Below are 25,893 nucleotides of genomic sequence, written 5' to 3' on the forward strand. Positions count from 1 at the left end.
ATATAAGGGTGTATAGACACACAGCCCATTTGCTCTCTATTACTGCTCCTTCTGGCATCCCTGCTTCCCCCCACCCCCCACCCCAGCCCCAAACCGCCAGCATTTGATTTAAAGCAAGGCAGCCGAAACCACAGTGACTTTCTGCTGTTTTTGAGAACAGGCCAAATGTCTGTGTGCTGCTATGAGAAAGAAAAAAAAAAGTTTTCAACAAAGCAGATCTCTTTCCCTGGACTGAGCACGCCTCCAGGGAAGACGCAACTCCAGCTAGAGACTCACCTCTTTGGAATGTGGTGTCCCCCCCACATGATGGCGATGCTGTATTTCCCCGGGGTGCTGGGGTAATACTCGAATGCATAGACTCCATCCAGAAAGCCTTTCTGTTTCACCAGCTCCTCCAGACCTTCTGTGGGAAGAAAGCACACCATCTTTCCAATGCAATTCTAGGCTCAGAACAAGCATCCAAAAGACAAGAGGAGAAAGACAGCAATATCTACAAGACATAAGCCACGGAGGAGAACGAAGTGGGTTGCCTCAGAGTGTGAGACGCTCAAAACCTGGGAGATTAATCCAAGCCTAAAAACAGATCCATCTCTGCTTCAAAGTGTGGGGGAAAGGAAGATTTCTCAGCTAACGGGCATTAACAGGCTCGCTGAGCTAAGAGAGGACCCCCTGGGTCTATATGAAGACAAATCTAGTCCCATCTCAATTTTTCTTAACAAACATAGCTAGCTGTCTTAGCCTCTCACAAAGCTGAGGAGGGACAGAACCCTTAGGAGTATTTGGCATAAGTTTCAGGTTACTGCACTGGCACATCTTTTTCTAAAGCCAGATGACAAAAGTGAGGAAGTTCTTGTATGCTCTCCCTAAGAGGACAGGTTTTAAAGGCTGCCCCACAAACTCGAGACTGAGCCATCAGGTAGGAACTTGTTTTATGTTGAGCCCTGAGGTTTGGCTGGGAAAGCCACTTAGTCAAGTGAGAATCCAGGGTCAGAGAAAACGCCTCTTTGGCTCCTGTAGCAACAAGCCAGCAAGGAGGGCAGCCCCAGAGCAGCTTGGCTCCAGGTCTGGGCAGTCTAGAACCTTGGCCACCCTTACAGCACAGCCCTCCTCACAGCTTGGTGCTCTGAGATCAAATATTAACCTTCCAGAGCTCAGAGCACTCCTGCCCCAGCCTGTTGGGAACACAGAGGGGGGGAGAAATCTTGGCATGGGAAGTTCACATTCCCACAAGGCACAAAACCGCTGAGGGCTGCTACACCTGCGGCCAGCGATGGAGAGCTGCTTATCTGTGGCAGCGGAAAACACGCGTGGAGCAGACACCTGACCTTGTGTCTGCGGTCTCCCTCCCCCAAAAGGGAAGAAGAATGAGTTGCAGAGTGCAACCCACCCCTCCACGAACACCAGTTATCTACAAAGAAAACTTAATCTTAGGGAATTTTATTCTCCTTCTATAAGCACTGATCATAGTAATTAGGTACTTGGCATAATTTCATAGTCTATAAAATGTAACCTGTAGTGGGAAAATTACTGGCTTTAGAGACTGTGCTCGAATTCCAGCCCAGATGCTTATGAGCTGTGTGACCTTGGGCAAGACCCTTCCTCTTGAGCCTAGGTTTCCTCAAATAAAAAATAAGCCACTTCAGGTTGTCATTCCAAGGATAGCACTTCTCAAACTCCATTACATCATTGCTTTTGCTTTTCCCAGAAGCCTTAATATGTGAGGCAGTCAAGCTACCCCTGTTCCCACTTGTATCCAGGGTAGACATAACTAATCAATCACTGCCTCCTTCCCTAGGGAGCCTAGGTCGCCTCAACTCTTTGACATAGCTCTCTGGGATCAACTGAAACTGTCTGTGGGATGAAATCCAGACGCCATGGCTGCAAAGCCAGCTGAAGTCCCACCTGAGACGGGGAAACAAAGGAGCACTTACTAGGACCCTTCACAGTCACACCGAGTTCTCCGCTTCCAGCAGCTTTGGTATCAACCTTGAAGTCTGCAGTCTCCCGGATGCGGATGCCTTTGGGCTGCAGGCCTCGGCCACTGGCCCGGCAGGCGTTTGGACTACAGGCTGCAAACACAGTTTTGACATCAATTCAACCTTTCATTCGCTAGAGTTGAGCAAGCCAAGGTAACTTGGAGCCACCTGCCAAGAAAATGTTTGCTCTGCACAGAGAGCCTGCAGCAGTTGCCTGAGGCCAAGGGTCCCGTTCAGGGAACACACCAGACTAGCAAATAAGGACACAACATTACTTTGTCCGGCCACACCGCAGAGGGACGGGGAGGGGGCGGGGGGGAGCAGTTATTTTGGCACAGAAAGAAGGAGAAGCACAGCGTGCATTTGCTGAGCTCCATAGAACCCACTGAGTCCTGGCGTTTATCCTCTCAGTGGTGAAGGAGAATTAAATCTCACTGCCATACTCAAGGGCCCAGTAATTGGAAAGACCAAACCTTTTCAAGTCTACTTGAAAAATGTAGCACTTGAAAACATCTGACTGCATTCCCAACTTTGGATAGGCCATTTCTAAAAGTCAAAATGTGATCGTCTTTCACATGAAGAGCTAGAGGACAGCTCAAACAGAGACCAGTTCAACCCCATGGCAGACAAACATTTTAGTGCTGTCACCAGGTAATCAGAATGTGGATGGCTATAAATGCAACAATTAGCAGTAAACGCCACTCTCCATTTGATTTTTGGATTTAGTTTTAAAAACCTGATAAATAAAACATTAAAAAAAAAAAAACTACAAAAACCCTGAAGTCAAAAGTCTAAAAATTAAGGACCAAGCTAGCTTCTGGTACTTCCTACATGACAGGTCCATAAAACTACTGTTCCATGGTTGATAAAATGCATCCTTGTACCCTAGGAATTCTTTTCCAACTCAGGCAACCCTTTATGTATAGAAATGAGAGAGTAATGGACAAAATGTCATGTTGTTTGTTAAGTAGATTTTCTTTTCCAAGTCTGACATTTGATAGTTCTTTATATGCTAGAAGTGAGATCATAGACTCCAGAGGATGAAACTCTTTACTGCAAAGAAAGAAGATAATTCCTCCTCTAGCGTCTCCACCCTGCAACGTCCTCAGCTGGCTATTTGGCAAGGAACTACATCCCCAAGAGATATCCCCATATCCTAGGAGTTAGAAATTTTAGCTGGTTCATGGATGAACATAAGTTTTATGGCCACACTTTATGACCAGTGACATTGGTTTTCCATTGTGAAAGTGGGATAAAGATTCTTTTTTTATATGAAATCAATTAAGTAGTGGAAAGGTTAGTACATCAAAAGAAAAACTCTATCAACTAAATGCTAAATAGTACAAGCGATGGAAGGATACGCAAGATGAAAAATGTAGTCCACAAGTGAGAGTGAGAGGGAGTCAGAAAACTGTATTAGAACAGGAAAGCTGTTAAAAATTCTTTCTCGCATATGTCAAAGAGACTTTTGTTTATGAATGTGTCGGTCTTGTTTTTTTTTCTTTGTCAAAAGGAGAAAAGTTGGTCATACCAGAAATAAGTCACAACAGGATGACAGGACTTCCCTCAGAGGGTTTTGATGTGTCTTAAAAAAAAACAACCACTCATGGAAATTCTGAATGTGGGTAATAGTCTCAACATCAAAAGGGTAACTGCTCAGCTCATATAAACACTAAATGGAGCTAAAGAGTTTAAAAAAACTACCAGGTCCTCCACCATTTTGAGATGTCTTAGACATGCTTCAATGTACTTAGAGAGTGGGTATGGGGTCTGGCTAGACAAGTGATACTGACCCCCACACTGTCACGTCTTGAGGTCACAACAGCACAGGCCCAGCTGACGTATGCAGGTAGCACAGGGATCTGGCATGGAAGTCCCACTCAACCAGCCCTTACCGAGCGAGATGCCTCTGGCTCAGTGCTCTCAGTTAGGAAGCCAACAGCTTCAGGGTCCAGGCTGACCCAGAGGTAGGATTCAGAAGAGGAAGCCAGTTCTACAGATGCAGAAGCAGAGGACAGAACAGGGAAAGGCAAGTATTGGTTAGAAAAGGTAGCAGAGTTGGAAAACAAAACAAAAAAAAGAACAACAAAGTAAGAAGGAAAGGGAGTCTAAAATTGGAGAAAAATGCATGTTCTGGCTGCAGAAGGGGTTTAGCAGTATGAACAAGGGGTCATCAGAGACCTGAGTTTTACCTCTACCAATGCTTAGTCCGTACTCACTGATACCTTATGTTATCTAAGCCTCAGTGTCTCCACCTGAAAACTGGAGATACTATCACCTGAAACACACCAGTTGATGCGATGATTAGATGCAGTTGTCTACGTGTCTGACAGCCAGTAAATGCCAGGCAGTGGAGGCCACAGGGCACCAGCAGTGCCATAGCTGCTACCCTCAGCCAACGGACACCAACTGCCCAAATGGCCTCAGTCCTGCATTTTTCAGTGATGACTCTCCTGCACGAGTGTTTTGGAGAGGACTGAATGCGTTAATACAAGTCAAGCACTCAGGTCAGCCCACGGCTCACAATAAGATGTTCATATTAATATCTTGAGGACAAAGCAAGCCACTTCCCACCAAAGGGGCCCTGGCAAAAAGGGGACTGGTGTGAGTCCAGCGTGGCCCCCACTATTCCCCTGGCCTCAGAGCCCAGCTATGAGCATAGTCAGCCTCAATGCCAGAAGCAGATATGGTTGGCCATCCCAGCACTCACCTTCCCCAACCTGCACAATGAAGGGACTCTTGGGAATGGTGTCCCCAGCAAAGGAGACCTTGACCACATGGGGGCCAGGCTGCAATGGTTTGTACACACATCGATACACCTGGTTTCCTTTGTCTTCCACCAGCAATTCCACAGTGTTCTTCCCCTGGGGATCCTCCACCTCAACACCAATGTCACCCACGCCGGCACCTAGGAGAGAACAAGCATTCCATGAGCCCAGGTCACCTTGTCAGAACATATGCTGTGAATGAGCTCAGGTACAAAATACAGACCAAAGAAGACAGGTACTCCAAAGGTCATGGTCCACACTAAGACACTAACAGCTGTTTTCTGGTAGGGGGAGGAGGGTCATAAACTCTTTTTCTCCCATTCTGTATTTTCTAAGTTCTCTACATTGAAAAGAAAGTGACGTTCCAAGAATTGTGTCTTATCATTCCTCTCCACCAGCCCCGCCAAGCCTGGCCTTGCATAGAATTTGGTTTAGAAGATGATTCGTTAAAACTTAGTTTCTCTGGAATGGTCATTTAGTCAAGTAAGAAATGTGTGCAGAAATTGTCTGATTATTAATAACTGAAGTCACACTTGAGTGTAAGATCTTGAAAAGCTGGTTTAGAAAAATCTATAAATATATGGGGCACCTGGGTGGCTCAGTCAGCTGAGCATCCAACTTCAGCTCAGGTCATGATCTCACGGTTCATGGGTTTGAGCCTCGCGTCAGGCTCTGTGCTGATAGCTCAGAGCCTGGAGCCTGCTTTGGATTCTGTGTCGCTCTTTCTCTCTGCCCCTCCCCTGCTCACACTCTGTCTCTGTCTCTCAAAAATAAATAAATGTAAAAAAAAAATTTTTAGGGATACCTGGGTGGCTCAGTTGGTTAAGTGTCCAACTTCGGCTCAGGTCATGATCTCACGATTCATGGGTTCGAGCCCCACATCGGGCTCTGTGCTAACAGCTAGCTCAGAGCCTGGAGCCTGTTTCAGATTCTGTGTCTCCCTTTCTCTCTGACCCTCCCCTGCTCACGCTCTCTCTCTCTCTCAGAAATAAATAAAACATTCAAAACAATTTTTTTAATTTTTTTTAGAAAAATCTATAAATATAACCAACACACTTGGAAAAAGACCCTTTTGTTGTTGGTTGTTTGTTCAAAAAGACAAAAGCTCGGGCATCCCAAACCTCTGGGGTTCCCAAGGATCGTCTCAGGCTCCAGAAGAAAGCCTGACCCACATACCTGCCGTGTAGATGTCAAAGTAGGTGGGCTTGTTGGCGATGTTCCCAGCAGCTTCCAAGCCTGGGCCTTTGGCAGTGACTTTACTGGCATCTCCTTGGGCCTTGTCAACGTTCACTTCAAATGGGCTCTTGGAGATGTGCTGTCCTGCAAAGAGGACTGTAACCTGCGAGTGACAGACAATGAGGTAGAGTCACTTCTCCCTGCCCGGGGAGACCACCATATTAAGCCATATGCACTGACAATCTTATCTTCCATCCTCTTAACTATACATACAAAGGTGGCTGGAACCAGGAGCGCTGGTTAAGCAGCCTGACTGGGACTCCCACCTGGCTCCGCTGGCCACGTGGCTGGGCCTAAGCCATCATGCCTTTAGCAAACTAAAAATGGCTACATCAGTTATAGCTGGCCTCTATAGCAGGATATGAACAAATACTTATACTCGAATCTGTAGACTTGGGACCCTTTAAGGCAGTTGCCCCACCCCACCATGGTACAAGGATTTGGTTCCAGGATTTCAAACCTACAGTCAAAATATTTTTCAAGGGACCAAAAGTTATTCTCAAATACATAAATTTGAGATACAGTATAAATTTTCATCTAAAATTTGAGTTGGAGCTCTCGTCTTTTCAATTTGAAGGGGCATGGAGTTGGGTTTCATGTGAACTGACTAAATTACTTACATCATAAAGACTCCCTTCAAGATTTTTTTTCCCCTAAATTCGTAACATCCTAAAGGTATAAGAAAAATCTATAGCCATGATTCCAAGTGAATTCACTAAAAACCAAGGTAGTAAGTATAGTCCAGATCTCAACATATTCACATGGTACACAGGGATTGGCCCCTGTGTGCTGTTGAAGGCTTTCCTTCAAGGAAAAGCACACCCCTGGGTCACCCTACTCTCTTGCAAGATTCCCCTGGCCCCTGTCCTATAGGCCGACTGGACACCCACTCAAACAGAACTCAAAATGTGGCTGAGACAAAGGGCCTGGGAGCTAGACTCCCAACATTTCTCCAGATGCGCGACTGGGACACTGGCTTTGAGTATATTCAACTGGCCTTCTCCACACTCAGGCCCCAATACTTACAGATGCTCCAGACCACCCCAAAGGGGAATACTTAAGGAAGCATTAAAGAACCCAAAGCTTAGCATCTATACTCCGGGCATATAGCTACCACCACCTGTTACCCAGATGGAATTTAAAACAATCTTAAGACACTGCAAAGAACCTAGTAGAATTCAACCTTCCTAAAAAGACACATATTGAAACAAGCCCAGAAGAACAGTCCAAGCAACATCCAGAAGACCTCATCTTACTTTGTGCAGCCCGGTGACCTTGGGCAGATACTCCACAGAGTATGTCTTATTCTTGTCACTGGCGGGGGTCACTTGTGCCTAGGACAGAAAGTGAGTAATAGTTAGAGAAGGTGATGGGTGTGAGTAAAAGTATGCTGTGCCAGCCAAGGCCTGGCAGCAAGCTGCCAGGTAAGGACCCTATCCTGGTGACTTCCTGTACCATCGCTCCTAAAGGATGCCCCAGAAAAGAGCAGCCTAAAGTCACAGAAACAAGGTCATGTTGCACAAATGTGTACCCAAGTCCTAACTCTCCAGTGACTCACGGCTGGAACTTGCTAGATGAGAGGGACCATAAAGCAAGTAACTTAAATCTTTATTGGTCCAGTAATTACTAAGAGTTTATGGGGGCGCCTGGGTGGCTGTCAGTTAAGCGTCTTACTTCGGCTCAGGTCATGATCTCCTGGTTCGTGGGTTCAAGCCCCACTTCGGGCTCTGTGTTGACAGCTCAGAGCCTGGAGCCTGCTTTGGAATCTGTGTCTCCCTCTCTGTGCCCCTCCCCTACTCAGACTCAGTGTCTGTGTCTGTCTCTCTCTCTCAGAAACAAATAAACATTAAAAAAAAAAAAGTTTATGAAATACCAGGCCTAGTGTCAGATACCAAAAATAAATCAAGCACAGTCCCTGCCTCAGTGGGAGACACACACAATACACCAATAAACTTAGAATTTCAGATGGTACTAAGCACCGGGAATAAAATCCAGCCTTAAGAAAATAAACAGACAGACCAAACAATATGGGCAAAGGCCCTGAGGTAGGAACCAAGGATAGTCAGCCTCAGAAGAGACCAAAGGCATCAGTATTGTTGCTGTATTGTACTGTATCCGTATTGGTTTTTTTTTTTTTAATGTTTTATTTATTTCTGAGAGAAAGAGAGATAGAGCGTGAGCAGGGGAGGTTCAGAGAGAGAGGAAGATACAGAATCCGTAGCAGGCTCCAGGCTCCTAGCTAGCTGTCAGCACAGAGCCCGATGCGGGGCTCAAACCCACGAACCAGGAGATCATGACCTGAGCCAAAGTCGGATGCTTAACCGACTGAGCCACCCAGGGGCCTTGTGTATCAGTATTGTTATTGTTATTCTGGTCTTGAGTATCTGAAACTTCAATTTACAAGGACTTTGCTAAATCCAAAGTATCCCTTATGTTATTCAACACTGTGTCCCTGGGTATCAATTACTATTACTTTCAAGGCACAGACCTGGGGCAATCACTCTGACTGCTCTAAGCCACAGGATCCTCTTAGAAAAGGGAGGCACAGTCCCTGGTCCTGTCACAGCCACAAAGGTTCCATGAAGTGGCAGCATCTTCCAACATACCTCCTCTTTGTTCCCTTCCGGATCCTCAACAAACACCATCAGGTCTCCTTGCCCGGCACTGATGGTGTCCACGGTGAACTTGGCCGGTTGCTTCACCATGTTTCCAGTAGGCTCGATTCCTGTCAGGTTACACAAGCACATTACACACTGGGCGGGGCCTTGACATGGGGCATCACCCATAGTGTTCCCTTGTTCCATTCCTGCTGGGGGAACTGAGAGAGGGGACCCAGCCCTGCCGCCGCCATATGAGGGACAGGGACACCTGTGACAAGGATTATCAAACAGGCCAAAAGCCCCAATTTTGTCCTTGTTATTTAAGCGATATCCAATTCTGAAATATTCAGAGCAACTCAGTCAGATGTCTTTACAACTATGAAAAATGAAAACAGCAACTACCAGTGGGGTTTGCCCTGAGGGAGGTGACACGGGGGAAGGAGGAATGAGGTGTGGGAGGAAAGCTCATTTTTCATTAAAGACCGTTCTGTATTACTTGAAATGTTTAAAAGTTGCATTCGATCACTATTTTTTAAATAAACTATTTATTTTGAGACGATTGAGCAATACAACTTAAGACATGCACCTGCAGGTGAAGGAAATAATACCCTTTATCCAGTTTCCCAAATGGTAACCTCGTACGAAACTCTACTACAGTATCACAAGGGCCCTGAGCTTGACAGTCAAGATAGAGAACATGCCCATCTCCACTAAGATCCTTCATGTTGCCGCCCTCTTATCGCCATACCCACTCCCCGCTCCTCACCCTAACAACCACTAATCTGTTCTCTATCTCTATAATTTTATCATTTCTAGAATGTTATATAAATGGAATCACACATTATGCAACCTTTTGGGGTTGGCTTTTTCTTTTAAGCATGATTTGCTATAGATTCATCCAGGTTGGTGTCTGAATCAACAGTTTGTTCTTTTATTGCTGAGTTATATTCCATGATAGGAATGTACCACCATTTGTTTAACCATCTACCCACTGAAGGACATTTGGGTTGTTTCCAGTTGTCTGTTACTGATAAAGCTGCTATAAACATTAGTGTACAGGGTCATGTAGGAACATAGGCTTTCATTCCTCTGGGATAAATGCCAAGGAGTGCACTTGCCGGGTTGTATGGTAGTTACAGGTTTAGTTCTTTTTGAGAAACTGCCTGACTGTGTTCTAGAATGGTGCGCCATCTTACATTCCCACCAGCAATGGATGAGTGATCTGGATCCGCTTTCTCTACGTGGATTTGCCAGCATTTGATATTATCATTACTTTCTGTTTTAGCTACTCTGATAGATGTGTAACGGTTTTAGTTTGCGTTTCTCTTATGGCCAATAATACTGACCACCTTTTCATGCGTTTCATTGCCATTTGTACATTCTTCAGTGAAATGTCTGTTCACATCTTTTGCTCATTTCCTAATTGGATTCTTTTTACTACTGAGTTTTGAGAGTTTCTTCTTTATTCTAGATACTAGTTCTTTGTTGATATATGGCTCCCAAATACTTTCCCCCAGCCTTAAGTTTGTCTTCTTAACCTCTTAATACAAAAAGTTTTAAAATACAAATGGTTTTAAAAAGTTTTTAAAGTGGGGTGCCTGTGTGGCTCAGTTAGTTAAGCATCTGACTTTGGGTCAGGTCATAATCTCACTGTTCATGAGTTCGAACCCCGTATCAGGTGAGCTCAAGCCCCACTTCAGGTGAGCTCGAGCTCCGCTTCAGGCTCCGCACTGACAGTGCAGAGCCTACATGGGCTTCTCTCTCTCTCTCTCTCTCTGCCCGTTGTTCACTCACTCTCTCTCTAGAAAATAAATAATGAAATCATGACCTGAGCCAAAGTCAGACGCTCAACCGACTGAGCCACCCAGGCGCCGCGATAAATAGTTTTTAAAAGTAAAGTCGAATGGGGTGCCTGGGTGGCTTAGTCGGTTAAGCGTCCGACTTTCGCTTGGGTCATGATCTCGCAGTTCATGGGTTCGAGCCCCGCGTCAGGCTCTGTGCTGACTGCCAGCTCAGAGCCTGGAGCCTGTTTCAGCCTGTGACTCCCTCTCTCTCTGACCCTCCCCTGCTCACGCTGTCTCTCTCTCTCTCTCTCTCCAAAAAATAAATAAAACATTAAAAAAAAAAAAATTTAAAAGTAAAGTCGAATCACTGTCTCCTTAGCATTTTGAGTTCTATTTGAGATGGTGTCCAGGTGGCCTGCAGGGTAAAGGCTAAAGGCACTTGTCTTGCAGGAGAGTGGAGTTATCCAGGAGTGTGTCTTCACTGCAAAAAAAGCTTCAATAGCTTTTTTCATTCAGTTTGGTATCTTCCTGGTCCTTGGTTGTCAAGAGTGATTTAATTGAAACCTGGGCATTATGTTATGTCATAAAACCTGGGTTTTATTTAAACTTTCTGTTTTAGACGTGTTTTCATAAACCTGATCCAGCAAGGGGAGAGTGTACTTGTTACTGCCAATGGGGGAAGAAGTCCAGGTTCCCTATGCAAGCTCCACAGACGCCTGAAACGATGGGGGCTTCTCATGACAGCAGGTGGAGGTGGGAGAGCCAGCTCCCCACTAGGCTTCCACTTGTGGCTAGGAGGGGCCTCCCCTCACATCTTCTTCCTGCCAGACTGGTGAGAGTCTAGGCTCCCCATCTGGCCCCTGCTGGTGTCAGTGCGGGTGGAGAGGCCACAGTTTTTCCTGTGGTGCTGGGCTGCAGCAGAGCCCGTATTGTCTACAAAAGTGTTCTGGCTTGCAATGCTGCCCTTTCCTGTTCCTTTGGCCAGAGAGCAGGCTTTTGTGTTTGTGCCCTTTGGGGATTTAGGTGGGTGGCTTCCCCACACCCAGTCCAGCATATAGGAGATGAGAAGAAACCCCAGGGAACTCACTACTATGCCGGGCCTTGGGTATTGAGATCCTTGGCTGGTTTGTCTTATTCTCTTTCAGAGTCTCCTTTTGTTTATCTTGTATAAAATGTCCAGAGGCCCCTGGGTGGCTCAGTAGGGCAAGTGTCAGACTTCAGCTCAGGTCATGATCTCATGGTTCGTGAGTTCAAGTCCCACATGGAGCTCTCTGTCATCAGCGCGGAGCCCACTTTGGATCCTCTGTCTCCCTCTCTCTCTGCCCGCCCCCATCAAAAATAGATAAACATTTTAAAAAAATTGTTTCTAAATGCCCAGGGATTTTAGTGGTACTTAGCAGAAAGATTTAGGAAAAGTACTTCTACTCCATCATCCCAAAAACAGAAGTTCAAATATTCTTATTTTTTTAGAAGTTTTTTTTATGATGGAGAATTCCAAATCTATACAGGCAGAGAGCGGTCTACTGAATCCGTGGGGTACCCATCACCTCATCACCAAGACACAACAGCTATCAGTTTTATACCTTCACTCCCAACTCCCCTTCCTCCTATATTATTTTGATACAAATACTAGACCTCATATCTTTAATCCATAAATGTTCACTATGTAAATCTAAGAGACGTTTCTAGAATATTCACCTCCAAACAATTAACAATAATTCCTTAATACCATAAAATATTCAGTGTTCAGATAATTTCCAATTATCTTATGAGCATCATTCATGGTTGGTTTTTGTGTGTGTGTGTCAGTTTAACAGGATCCAATAAGGTTCATATATTAAAACTGGTTGCTAAATTTTATAAGTCTCAATTTCTAGGTTTCTCTCCATCTCTTCTTTCCTTTGCCATCTGTTGAACACACTGAGTCATCTCTTACTATACTCTGGATTTGTATCCATTTTCTAATAAATAATTTAAGAAGAATTGGTGATAGACTGCTAAATAATAAGGTAACATTTACACACCGCCAGGTAAGAAATGTAAACTGAAGGGGCACCTGGGTGGTTCAATCGGTTAAGCATCTGACTTCGGATCAGGTTATGATCTCACCGCTTGTGGGTTTGAGCCCCACATCAGGCTCTGTGCTGACAGCTCAGAACCTGGAGCCTGTCTTCGGATTCTGTGTCTCCCTCTCTCTCTGTCCCTCCCCTGCTCATGCTCTCTCTCTCTCAAAAATAAAATAAAATAAAACATTAAAAAATGGTGGCCACCACTTCAGGTCCCTGACTCATCAGTTAAAATGGTCCTCAATATTTTCACACTGATTTTGTCAGTCGGACCCTCCTAACCCATCCCTAGCTCGTTGCACCAGCAAGGCCCGGGGCCACCTCTTCCCTGCTACTTTATTCTAATCCACCAGATAAAACCCGCTACGGACTAAAACAGATTCTTAAAACTACAACCGGGACCCTTCTCTGGAAATGAGGATATAAACTCTAGCTGCATTTCTTCCTGCCCTTTTCTGCTGAAGGAGAAAAACACTCCCAAGTGAACAGGCTCAAAGCTGACAAGTGCTTACATCCTTGAGACAAAAAAGAGCCTTCAGATCTCTGGCAGAATGTTTACAGATAAACAAATATCTATGGAAAGGGGGGGAAAGGCTACAACAGATTACAGACTGTTTGGAAGGGAGGCACGGCCTTCTGTTTGGAATGTAGTCCCTTCTCGGTCACTGCATAAAGTGAAATCATGAGAAGGGGCTTCGCAGGCTATGCGTGGGGCCAAGTCGCAGAGGCCTAAGAGCTTTGTGGTCGAGCGTGGCTGTTGGCCGTGGCATCAAAGGACACCGTGGAAGGGGGGACCCACGGCACCCGGTGGCTGTCCACAGCAGGCACTCTGGGCTCAGCGACCTTGAGTCTGAGCCTGGGTCCTATGCCTCGCCTGCAGAAGGGCCAACAATCCTTGTTTTTTGAGCATCAAATGAAGTCATAATCTCTCAGAGCCTGGAGGCTTTTTCGGATTCTGTGTCTCCACTTCTCTCTGCCCCTCCCTCACTTACACTCTGTCTCTGTCTCTCCCTCTCAAAAATGAAAAAAGCTCAAAAAATTTTAAATAAAGAAAAGAAATGCAAACTGAAGAAGCTACATAGTTGGGATTCATTTCAGCACAGAAAAAGGCTGGAAAGAAAACCTCGGACTTTGAAGGAAGGAATGGGATTGGCAGTTGGGAAGCAGGGCTTTCAAGTTTTATGTTGTACATTTTTGTTTTGCTTAAAATGTATGTAATGATCAGATCCCCTAACAAATAAATATGCACTACGACATTCATGAATACCCACTCCATCTGATTCCAACAGCCCAAGAAATCATTTACTCGGCAACTTTACCCAAGGCTGGGCTTGGGCTGGCCTGCCTTGGCTAAAGCCATGGTTGGTGGGGAGGCTGAACCCCACCCGGCCCTTGTGAACTCCCTCATGGCTGTGCTGACCACATGGACACAATCATTCCCCAGGAAGCCTCACAAGGAAGGGCACTTCAGGCTTGCTCTGCAGTGAATGGTTCACATAGAACACGGGTTTTAGGAGAGGTTTCCACTTAGCTCACGGATGCATGCTTTCAACATAACTAACCCCGCAAGCGAGCCCATCACAAAGATCTATTTGTGGCTGTAAGTCTACCTTGCTCCAGCCCTCTATTCACTCTGTGAATGGGTCCCAGTGAGTAGACCTGCAAGTCACAACTGGCTGGTAACTAGAGTCTGGCCAACGTCCAAAAGATAAAATTAAAAAAAAAAAAAACAAGCACGACTCTCAACCCTTTTAGAAACTAGAAGATGAAATGTTCTCTATGCTCTGGTTCACTAGACAAAAATGAAGCAATGTGGCCACACAAGAGAGAAAGAAAACTGCCCGTGCCCTTGCTCACCACAGGATAAAGATAAAATCTTAAGGCCCTACCCACGTGGTCTCATGTGTGGCTCTGCGTTGCCCAAAATGACATCTGGCCCTCCTACTGATAAAAAGAGAAAAAACAGACACAGAATTCTTGTATGATCCACCACTTCCACTTTTCGGTACATAGCCAAAAGCTGAAAGCAGGGATCCAGATACCTGCACGCTCATGTTCATAACTGGATTATTCACAGTAGCTGAAGGTGGGAGCAGTTCACATACCCGTTGATGGACGCATGGATAAACAAAATATGGTGCATACATGCGGTACATACATTCAGCTTTCAAAGGGAAAGAAATTCTGACACACACCATGACACGCGTGAATGCTGAAAACCTTGTACTAAGTGTAAGCCAGACACAAAAGTACAAATATTTTATGATTCCATTCACATGAGGTACCCAGAGCAGGCAAATGCATAGAGACAGAAGGGAGAACATGAGGGAGAGGGGGAAATGGGGAGCTATAGTTTAATGGGTATAGAGTTTCAGTTTGGGAAGATAATAACATTCTGGAAATGGATGGTGGAGATGGCTGTACAACACCGTGAATGTACTTAATGTCACTAAATGGTACTTTTTAAAACAGTTCATATAGGGAATGCTATCTTATGTATATTTTACCACAACAAAAAAATGCAAAAAACATATACCTGTGCATACATACACATATATGTATGCATATATATATATATGTGTATATATATATATATATATATANCTGTGTTGGGCTCTGGGCTGACAGCTCAGAGCCTGGAGCCTGCTTCAGATTCTGTGTCTCTTTCTCTCTCTGCCCCTCCCCTGCTTGTGCTCTGTCTCTCTCTCTCGCTCTGAGAAACAAACGTGAAAAAAAGAATTTTTTTAAAAAGGCAGATGAGGGGCACCTGACTTGCTGAGTAGGTAGAGCGTATAACTCAATCTCAGGGTCATGAGTTCGAGCCCCATGTCAAGTGTAGAGATTACTTAAAAACAAAGTCTTTAAGAAAAAAAAAAAGCAGATGAAGGAAACGGCAATGACTAGCTACATTCCTGAACTGTAGCAAATAGTCATTTTCTAGAAAACAGCATCATGAAAGGAAATCGTTTCACATTAACAATGGGGAAACTGGACAGCCAGTGATAAGGTGACTGCAAACAAGCATTTTAGGCCTTGATTAAATTCAATCCATTTGACCAATTTTGTCAACAAGAGATTTATTTGGCTCTTTGAAGCTTTTTCGGCGTTAAAGACGCATAACCTTGAAAATCAGAGCTTCGTTATTCTAGTCACCCCCTTTCATTATGCCTTAGAGAAAGCACTTTGAAAACAAGCATGGACAAGCCAACCTTCTAGCGAATGCACATCTGAGAAGGGCTTCAAACAAAGTCCCCAGTCCCGATACACACAAATGACTGCAGGTGCCAAAAGGAACCTCTGAAGACAAGCTAGTTTGTTCCAGAACTATCAGGGTCTCTCTGCTGTTCTAAATCATGCTAAAAAAAAACCCGATGAGAAAAACCTGACCACTAAGATTGAGCACTGCACATAGCACCACTGCCCTGGCCCTTTGTCACCTTAAGACTAAGCTGACACCAACTAGGGAGGTGCTATCTTCAAAGGGAATGAATGTATGGAACATCCTGTTACAAGACAAGTGCTCTGAACTCTTCAGGAAGTCAGTGCTATATATATTAAAAAAAATTTTTTTAACAAGGAAATTATTCTAGACATTAAAAGTCTACAGGCACCTGGGTGGCTCAGTCAGTAAAGAGTCTGATTCCTGATTTCAGATCAGGTCATGATCTCATGGTTGTGAGATCAGGCCCCAAACTCAGCAGAGCCTGCTTGAAATTCTCTCTCTCTCGCCTCCTATGCTCACGCTCTCCTTCTCTCTCTCAAAATAAATAAACATTTCTTTAAAAAGAATCTAGGGGTGCCTGGGTGGCTTAGTTGGTTAAGTGTCCGACTTTCGCTTAGGTCATGATCTCGCAGTTTGTGGGTTCGAGCCCCGCATCGGGCTCTGTGCTGACTGCCAGCTCAGAGCCTGGAGCCTGCTTCAGATTCTGTGTCTCCCTCTCTCTCTGACCCTCCCCTGCTCACGCTGTCTCTCTCTCTCTCTCTCTCTCTCTCCTAGAAATAAATAAAACATTAAAAAAAAATTTTGTGTTTAAATAAAAATAAAAAGAATCTAAAGAAACAACAAATGGGGGTTGCCTGGGTGGCTCAGTTGGTTAAGCGTCCGATTTCGGCTTCAGTCATGATCTCGCGGTTCGTGGGCTCGAGCCCCGCATTGGGCTCTGTGCTGGCTGCCAGCTCAGAACCTGGAGCCTGTTTCAGATTCTGTGTTTCCCTCTCTCTCTGACCCTCCCCTGCTCACGCTGTCTCAATCTCTCTCTCAGAAATAAATAAAACACATTAAAAAAAATTTAAAGAAACAACAAATATAGTAATAAGTTAATCTTTTTTTTTAGTTTATTATTATTTTCTTTCAAGAGAGCACACACGCGTGCAGGAAGGGGACAGACAGAGAGGGAGTGAGAATCTCAAGCAGGCTCTGCGATGTCAGTACAGAGCCCAACATGGGGCTCAATCTCACGAAATCTGAGATCATAACCTGAACCAAAATCAAGAGTCGGAGGATGCTTAACCAACTGAGCCACCCAGGTGCCCCTGTAGTGAATCTTAATCAGATCTCGGTTTAGAAAACAACAAAAACTCTGAAAGATAATCTTAGGACAATAGAGAAATTTTCCCACAAACTGGCTATTAGTTGATATGAAATTGTTAATTTTCTTATTATTACAATGAAGACTGTGGTTGTGCAAGAGGTGCCCTGTTTTTAGGAGTGGCTTGCTGATGTACTGAGTGGACAATGCCAGCAGTTTATTTTCAAGAATTCAACAACCACACACACATACACACACCCACAAAGGGCTCGAGAAAACTATTATGTTAGAATGGTTAGAACAGTAGATTCTAGGAGAGGTATAATATACAAGATATCTTGTGCCTCTAAATGTGGTCCCAACTGTAATGAAGGAAATTAAGAAATATAAGGCACTCCTTCCTCTCCCCGTAAAAAAGGGAAGAAGTTGTAGCTCACTGGGCTAATCTTTACCAGAAACCACCCTGGGCTGAAACACAACAGTTCTTAAAAAGCCGGTGCGCTTGAAGTCAGACGCCAGCCAGAACACCAACTGCCTCCACATGCCTTCACCCCACCGTGACGTTCTGAGCAGAACATGGCCCTGTAGCGGCCTCAGTGATCATAAACAGGATGTCTCTGCGAGGAAGCGCCTGCCTGGGGGTCACAACAGCTCCCTCCCTGTGTGGAAATCTGAAGCAGCTCGAGCAAGAGCAAAGGAGAAATGAATCAAAGGCCAGGCTCCTGCACCACCCCCAGCGCGGACTGTGGTGACTGGGATGTGCACCCCCAACGCCCAGCAGATCGGGCCTCTGATTCCTCATCTGAAAAACGGGAAAACAGTCCTGTCTTCATCCCAGGGCGACTGCACTAACGTCACCATGCAATAAACTCATTCTCCATCACATTAAGGCAACGGCATTTCTTAAAGCCTAGATTCACAAAGCAGAAAAGCTGGTCACGAACAAATGGGCCTTGAGGTAAAAAAAAACATCTAATAAAGGCAGCCTGGGAGGTCTTCAAGGATCAAGCCTATACATGCTTGATTCTAAGAACCTTCTTCCTGAAGCCACATAATCACATCTAAGACCAGAGGACAAGCCTCAAACCCAGCAAGACCAGTGCTTACCTCGGCCATAGGCCCTGGCTTTCTTCGGGTTGAGTTTGGGTTTCAGAGGAGCCCCCGGCTTGAGCTTGGCTTTGGGGAACTGGGACAGGTAAGTCATCACTGAGTGCTCATCCACGTCGGGGTGAATAATTTCCTCAGGAGTGATGACCTAGAACAACAGCATGGTAGGTGAACACCCAGCACATCACTTATACCCGCTCAAGTTTTTGCAAATGTCTCTTAGGGAAAACACGACAGATATCAAGAAACTGAGTCAGCCTCTAAATGAAGTGAAATTATGTTAAATGACAAGCCAACGTCCGTGTTTTTAACCTTTAAGAGGCGTCACTATTCGTTTTGGAAGCTGAAGACCCTCTCCAGACAATTTTTTTAAATGTTTATTTATTTTGAGAGAGAACATGTGCAAGTGTGCATGAACAAGGAAGAGGCAGAGGGAGGGGGAGAGAGCGAGGGGGGGGGGAGAGAATCCCAAGCAGGGTCTGTGCTGTCAGTGCAAAGCCTAATGTGGAACTCATGGTTCAGGAGATCATGACTTGAGCCAAAATTAAGATTCAGACGCTTAACAGACTGAGCCACCCAGGAGCCCCACCTCCAGGCAATTCTGCATGTGATTTCCAGAGGTGCACACCTACCCTCCAGAAAAGGCCTGCTCACCACCTACCCTGGGGAAGCTTTCCAAAAGGGGTAAGCTATGTCAAGTGAGGAGGAAGATGAAACAAGTATCCATGGAATTTGAGCGTATTACCAAAAAGCACATAAACAGGTCTTTTCCTTTGCTTGTCTACCCATTGCCTGCATCACTATTAACTTTGCTAATAAAAAATAGCAATAAAAAAAGACACAACACAGCAACATATTAGACATGTGGTCTTGTTATAGACTGAATGTATCCTTCCCAAATTCATATGCTGAAGCCCTAACCACCGTGTAATAGTATGAGGAGTGGGGACTAGGGGAAGTAAGTGGGTTTAGATGAGGTCATGGGGATGGGGCCCCTGTGATGAGATTAGTGCCTTTACAAGAAGAGAAGGAAAGACCAGACCTCTCTCTCTTTGCCATGTGAGGACACAGCAAGAAGCTGGCTGTCTGCAAGTCACAAAGAGAGCCCCCACCAAGAACTGACTCTGCCGGCACCTTGCTCTTGAACTTCCAGCCTCCAGATGTGGGAAATAAACCTGTTGTTTATACCATCCAATCTATGGTATTTTGTTAGAGCAGCCTGAGCTCACGAAAATGGGTTTCAATACATGAAGAGCCATTTAAAAAAAGTAAGAAGGAAGTGAATTTCTCCTGACATGTAGCTTAACGAGTAAGGTTACACCCATGCTGGGCAGGTGGCCTCCTTGAAGGCGTCACAGCCTCAGGTCTACTACCTGACCCAGTCCTAAACAGTACAAAAACTCTCTCTGCCCCCAGTAAGGGTATGAGGAGCTAAGGTAAGGCAGGCAGTACTCTTCAGACTGACGGAAGGCTCTGTCTCATAAACCGGGTTAACCAAATGCAGATGAACAACATACATACTCAGCTTCCCTCACCCATGGTAACACACACACACACACACACACACACACACACACACACACACCAGGAAACATTCTGATAATTAGTCTCCAGCAACAAAACAGCTACTTGGGTTTGAACAGTTGCCTACACCCATTCCATGTGCGTTGATTTGACATTTCTTCCAGGAAGCTCTCTCAACAACTACACAGTGCCAACATCACATGAACGTCAAAAGGAGATGGCTTTAGGTTTAAGAGGAGATGAAAAACATACCACACCACTTACTGAGGGTGGGAGAGCCAAGAAATGGGCCATGAAACAGAAACATGATGTCAAAACCGAAGAAATACAGGCAAGTTTTTCTACCTCCCAAGGGATCCTATTACATAATACACTGAACTCTACTCTGATCACCAACTCAGTCCATAATGTAACCAGTGGCGAGGTCATCCAAGGCACTGGCCACCTACAAGTTCTCTTGACCAAGGCTTTGAATATGGGAGTCTTGGTATTAAATGTCAGAGGGGTTTTTTTTATCCTCCTTGAAAGACCTTAGAAGACAAGATCTCAACGATGCAATGTGGCTACTGCCGATGGTATCCAAGAGTTACTCAATTTCCAAGTTCTCGTGTTATATTCCTGCGATAGGATTAGGAGCAACAAATTCTTCCACAATTTCCAATAATGGTAGGTTATCCTGGCTTAAATTTTTTTAAAAAAACTTCTAAGTCCTATGACTTCCCCTAAAATACTGGATCTTAAAAAACTTTTAAAATCTGTAAAATGTGGCCAAATATTGGCTATTTCTTACAGTTCAACCTAATCATGAAGGTCTACATTTGCAGTCTGGTATCCCCAAACAGTCTTTTGAGATCTTCGGATGAGAAATACTAGAAAATTTGCCTCATGTGACAGAGCAATGTGAAGATTTCTGAATGATCTACAAGCATCTAAGTCAATGAGAACCTATTATTACAGGTAAACTGAGGAAGAGGGGAGAGTGCCACAGGCAATACTCTTTGAGGGCTAATGCTGAGGATGTCAGGCTGCTTGCCACACCCAAAGAGGCAGCCACAGAGTCACAGAAGAAGCTGGAGGAGGGAAACAGCCCCATGGGACATGGTGCTGCCCGTATGCATACCTGTGGGACGCCCAGCCAGTCGTCTGCTTGCTGCATAGCTTCCCGCGCATTGTCCACAGGCTTTTGTGGATCCCACGATTCCCAGTCTGGACACAGACCTGTTCATATGACACAAAAGATTCTCTTGATATTAGCTGACTGAAAAGATTAAAGGAAGCCATGTACTTAAATTAAACCCCTTTGGTATCTTTTTTTTTTTTATGTTTATTTTGAACTAGAGAGAGTGCGTGTGGGGAAGGGACAGAGAAAAAGAGACAGAAGATCCAAAGTGGGCTCTGTCTTGACAGCAGAGAGCCCGATGTGGGGCTCAAACTCACAAAGCACGAGATCATGACCTGAGCCCAAGTCAGATACTTAACTGACTGAGCCACCCAGGCGCCCCCTCCCCCTTTGGTATCTTAATTCAGAAAACAATTTCCTCCTAAAATCATAGTGAATTGTATATTTTAAGGCAAAAAATAACCACGCTTCCAGAGTGGAAACCATTCTGAGTCTAAACTGAGAATTCTCCATCAAGCCGTTATTTTATTGCATTAACACAGAGAATATTCATTCCTTAAAGGTGTGTTATAAATAAATAAACAAAGTCTATAAAACTATTTGAGCCTGGTGCCTTTTGGCAGGGAATTTTTTCCCCCTACCACATCCACACTTCTGTACTCAGGTCACCAAATGTGTAGGGTTCATGCCAGCTGGATGTCCTACAATTTAACTCAAAATTGACACAATCTATGTGGAGATCGTGTCAGATCCCACAGGTTAAGGGCTTCCCCCACTTCACCAACCGCAAGTCCAGGTTGTCCCTTGGGCTTCTAACAGACCATCCTATAAATTACAAGTTGGTTCTCACAATACCTCCTCAGATTCAATCGTTTACTAGAGTGGCTCACAGAACTCAGGAATACCATTTAATTGCTAGATTATTGATTTATTATAAAAGGCTATAACTTAGCCTGGGTGGCTCAGTTGGTTAAGCGTCTAACCCTTGATTTCGGCTCAGGTCATGATCTCACAGGTTCATGAGATCAAGCCCTACATCAGGCTCTACACTGACAGCATGAAGCCTGCTTAGGATTCTCTTTCTCTTCTGTCTCTGCCCCTCCCCTGCTCGCACATGTGCATGCTCTCTCTCTCAAAATAAATAAATAAACTTAAAACATTTTTAAAATAAAATAAAAATCTATAACTCGGGGCTCCTGGGTGACTCAGTCAGTTGAACATGCGACTTCAGTTCAGGTCATGATCTCGCGGTTCATGGGTTCAAACCCCACATCAGGCTTGCTGCTTGTCAACCTGTCAGCACAGAGCCTGCTTGGGATCCTCTGTCCCTCTCTCTCTTTCTGCCTATCCCCTGCTCTCACTCAAAAAAAAATTAAAAAAAAAAAAAAAAAAAAAGGTTACAATTCAAAAACAACCAGGTGAAAGAGAGGCATATGGCAAGGTATGGGAGAAGGCGTGTGGAGCTTCCACATCCTTTCCAGGTGCACCACCCTCCCAGCACCTCCTTGTGTTCACCGAACTGACTCCCCCCAGTATACAGTTCAAGGAATTTTGTGGGGACCACATTATGTTGTCACGATCGATTAAATCACTGGCCATCGGTGATTAACTCAACTTCCAATTCCTCTCCCCTAACCCTGGAGGTTAGGAGATGGGGCTAACAGTTCTGACACTCTAGTCACCCGCCCCCATCCTTAGCAGCTGTCCAAAAGTCATCTCATTAACATAAACTCAGGTGCAGGTGAAAGGCACCATTGTCCTGGCTCTTATCACTTAAATTCCAACAGCTTTTAGAGCTCTGTGCCAGGAAAGGGACAAAGACTACAATATAGGTTTCTCATTATAAGTCACAATATCACAATCCTGTTCCTAGATACATCTAAAAAGACTGCACTAGCTCAGAGCCTGGAGACTGTCTTCGGATTCTGTGTCTCCCTCTCTCTCTCTGACCCTCCCCTGCTCACACCGTCTCTTTNCTGCATAATTCAAAAATCCACTTGCCCAAAAGCCCAAACCTAGAATCATCTTAAAAACCTCTGTAAACGGGAGAAGTATAGGACTGAAGGAAATATCCACAGGTTTAAACTAGTAAAGAGGTATCCGAAAATGTGTCTTTAGGTGGATGCAAGGAAGAGGGTGCTGGGAAATTAACTAATGCTGAGCTTTGAGTTAGTTCGGGACAACATGAGCTTATAAGGTTTCAAGGCAGAATGAGGCCTGGAGTCAGCTGGCCCTCCCTGTCCAACATAGGCTAGCTAGCTCCGCCTGGAGCATGTTGGGAATCATTAGCTTACTAAAAACTAATGTGACTGGCATATACAGGGTATTCGTAAATGGAAAATATGATTATTAGAGTAATATTTTTTATTAGAAACAATTTTGAGGGTGCATATAAACACAAGCTCTGGTTTTTCTATTGAGTGTGTACCAGCAAACTCTACGTATCAATCTAAACCCTCCGGTGAGGATAATTACTACCTTGGTGTACACTCAACCACTCAGAAAAGGGTAGAAGTCTCCAATTGGATCCTGACCAAGCACTATTTCATAGCAACGCAGAAAGAAAAGGGTAGAGAAAGCCATGTATAGTCAACCCAGTGGTTGATAAAAATGGGTACTTTCCACTCAATGGAAGTTTTTAGATTTTTGTGCCAAGTCAACTAACAGGGCCACATGTTTCTGCTGAAGCCAATAGGAAACCAGGCACCAACTGTGGGAAGAGGCAGGACTTTGTGGAGTCTGAAAGCTAAACCAAGGCCTGCTCCAAGAACTACAGGATTCACTGGGGATTTGGGTAAATAACTGAGTTCCATGCTCAAAAAGTCAATGGATACACCTAGAAGGTAAACAGAGCCATTTTTAGCTCCCTTGGCTCTTACAGTGGGCTAAAACTAGAATACACCGATCACAGCAAACCTGGCTTTCCCGCTAGACAACCAAGGGGCTTTGGGCCCACAAACTCCCACCCTGAAGAGCTGGCTCACGTAGCCACGGACACTCACCTGGGGCACAGCTGTCTACCAAGGCTCCCAGAGCTTTGCCATCTTGCCAGTTCTGGTTAAAGTTGGTGATGGGCAAGTAGGGGATCTTGTTCTGAATCCATCCCAGCAGCCTCTGCTTTGGCGTCTGCTTCTTGGCATCATCATCCCCTTCATCCTCCCACACGGGCATGGAGATGGAGTAGTGGAGGATCAGTGTCCACACCAGGCCGAGGATGAGCTTCAGGTTCCCATCCACAATGGCTTTGCTATCTGGGGAGAGAGGCACAGGCATGGGTTGGCACATTTCTCTGGGCTGTGAATGAAATCCTCAGCTGTTCGAGAACCACACAAAACTATTTCAGAGTGAAAGGTTTGCAATGTTAGAATCTGCTCCAAAAAACTTGAGGATGAGAATGGATGAAATTAGATTCCAAAATGTTGTTGCCCAGTGTTGTGAAATCATGGGTACATGAGAATATGCATTATACTATTATCTCTACTTCTGCATATGTTGGAAATGTTCTATAATAAAAAGAGCTTTTAAATTTTAAAGGACTCATTTCAGAAATATAGACAATAAAAAGAGGTGGCTGAATTCCAGGGACAACCATCTGGTTAACTTGACAGTATGTGATCTACCAGATTAGATGTGTGTATATATATATGTATGTGTGTTTGCTACTCTGGATTTATATTTTACTATACAATTGGTCTTGAAGTTTTTCTTTTCACTAATCACTGTGTCCTAGATATCTTTTCCCTATAAAAAAGTTGTTCCTGTTTACACCCCCATATACAGGTGTAAGAGGCCAGTTTCCCCTCAGAGCTCACCATCCCTGGGTGTTAGAAATCATTTTCATCTCTGCTCTTCTCTCCAGTTAGTCATTCATAAGATAAAGTCAGTAATAGTTAAGCTAATCCAGCTGGGCAAAGTCTCTGGTGCCAGAAGGGTAATTGACTGGCCCAAGGTCCTGGCTCCTCTCTAGTCTTCCCTGAGCTTAACAGAACAAGCCATACCCCACGCCCTTCTAGGAATCTTCCAGGATTCTCACTGCTGATGGTTTCTATACCTTCTACTCCCTTGGCTTCTTTATGGGCCTTTGTCCTCTGTCCTCTTTCTAACTTCTACCTATGTCCGTCAAAATCCAAACATTATCAATAAGATCTCTCTCTCTCCCTGTCTCCCCCTACACACACTTCCCCTCCTGTCCATCCCATTTCTCTCTCCCCTCTCCCTCTTCTCCTCCTTTCTATCCCATCTCTCCTCCTCTCCCCATACTTCCCCTCCAGCCCAGCCGATCTCTCTTCCCCTCACCCACATCCTTCCCCTCCTATCTATTCACCCACCAACCCACACCCAGCTCTCAATTTCCTCTACACATTCCCCACCAAACAACCCCTGCTTCACACCCCTAGTCTACAAGGACCCCATGCTGAAAATGTCAGAGCCATCTTGGACTCCTTCAGGTTCTAGGTTGTCATTTCTAAAACATGTCAATTCCCTTCTCTACCTACATTTTTTTGGCAAATCCTTTTCTCTACCTTCCCAATATGAGGCCCCTCCTCCCTTCTCTCAGAGTCCTCAACAGCCATGAAGCAGAACCATGTTCACATAACCCTAGAACTCTTTCTAGTCAAGTACCTCTGTGCTTCCAAATTCACCAGTGGTCCCAACTGCCCACAGTCACACTTCTTAGACATCCAGTACCCTCAGAACCCCCAAACCCAGCCTGCTTTTTGACCCTTGTCACCCCCTCCCACCATAGTTCACACTCCAGACTCAGAGACTCCTCATTCTTAGACCACATCCTGCTTTAGAGCCCCTGGACCTCTCCATGTGTTCTTCTGTATTTCCTCTGGTGGGAAGACCCTTCACCCCATCGTCCTGTGGGGCAAGCCCTGGCCCAACATCCAAGGGCCAGCTCTGACAGGTGGTGGCCCTTCACCCCCACCAACATGTGTGTGACTGCCAAGGCCCTCTCAAGACAAAAATCATTCACTCCTGGGCCTCCAAGCCCCCATTCCAGGACTGTGAGCACCTGCTGTGGGGTAATGAGCCTTCGCCATCTTGCAGCTGTCCTTTACCCTGCCCCACCCATCCACCCACCCACCACAAACCACCTGAACGTCAGTTAAACACACGCCAGATTGCACTTAATGAAACCCAACTACAACCACATGAGAAATATACACACATACTGA

The 25,893-nt window shown here is 45.0% G+C and overlaps 1 protein-coding gene across 2 annotated transcripts in view; it reads right to left on the bottom strand.

The window, feature by feature from the left end:
* Positions 1-25,893, bottom strand: part of FLNB (filamin B) — a 142,650-nt gene that overhangs the window by 62,157 nt on the left and 54,600 nt on the right. For both annotated transcript variants that reach the window (XM_077776687.1, XM_077776686.1), the window contains exons 2-10: positions 23,713-23,961; positions 20,711-20,808; positions 18,067-18,214; positions 8,587-8,705; positions 7,237-7,314; positions 5,921-6,083; positions 4,687-4,884; positions 1,932-2,069; positions 277-403 (exon numbers count right to left, since the gene is read on the bottom strand). In XM_077776687.1, coding sequence (XP_077632813.1) covers positions 277-403; positions 1,932-2,069; positions 4,687-4,884; positions 5,921-6,083; positions 7,237-7,314; positions 8,587-8,705; positions 18,067-18,214; positions 20,711-20,808; positions 23,713-23,961 — 1,318 coding nt within the window. The remainder of the gene's footprint in view (positions 1-276; positions 404-1,931; positions 2,070-4,686; positions 4,885-5,920; positions 6,084-7,236; positions 7,315-8,586; positions 8,706-18,066; positions 18,215-20,710; positions 20,809-23,712; positions 23,962-25,893) is intronic.

The sequence above is a fragment of the Crocuta crocuta genome, unplaced genomic scaffold (genome assembly GCF_008692635.1).
Source record: "Crocuta crocuta isolate KB4526 unplaced genomic scaffold, BGI_CrCroc_1.0 scaffold87, whole genome shotgun sequence".
NCBI lineage: Eukaryota > Metazoa > Chordata > Mammalia > Carnivora > Hyaenidae > Crocuta > Crocuta crocuta.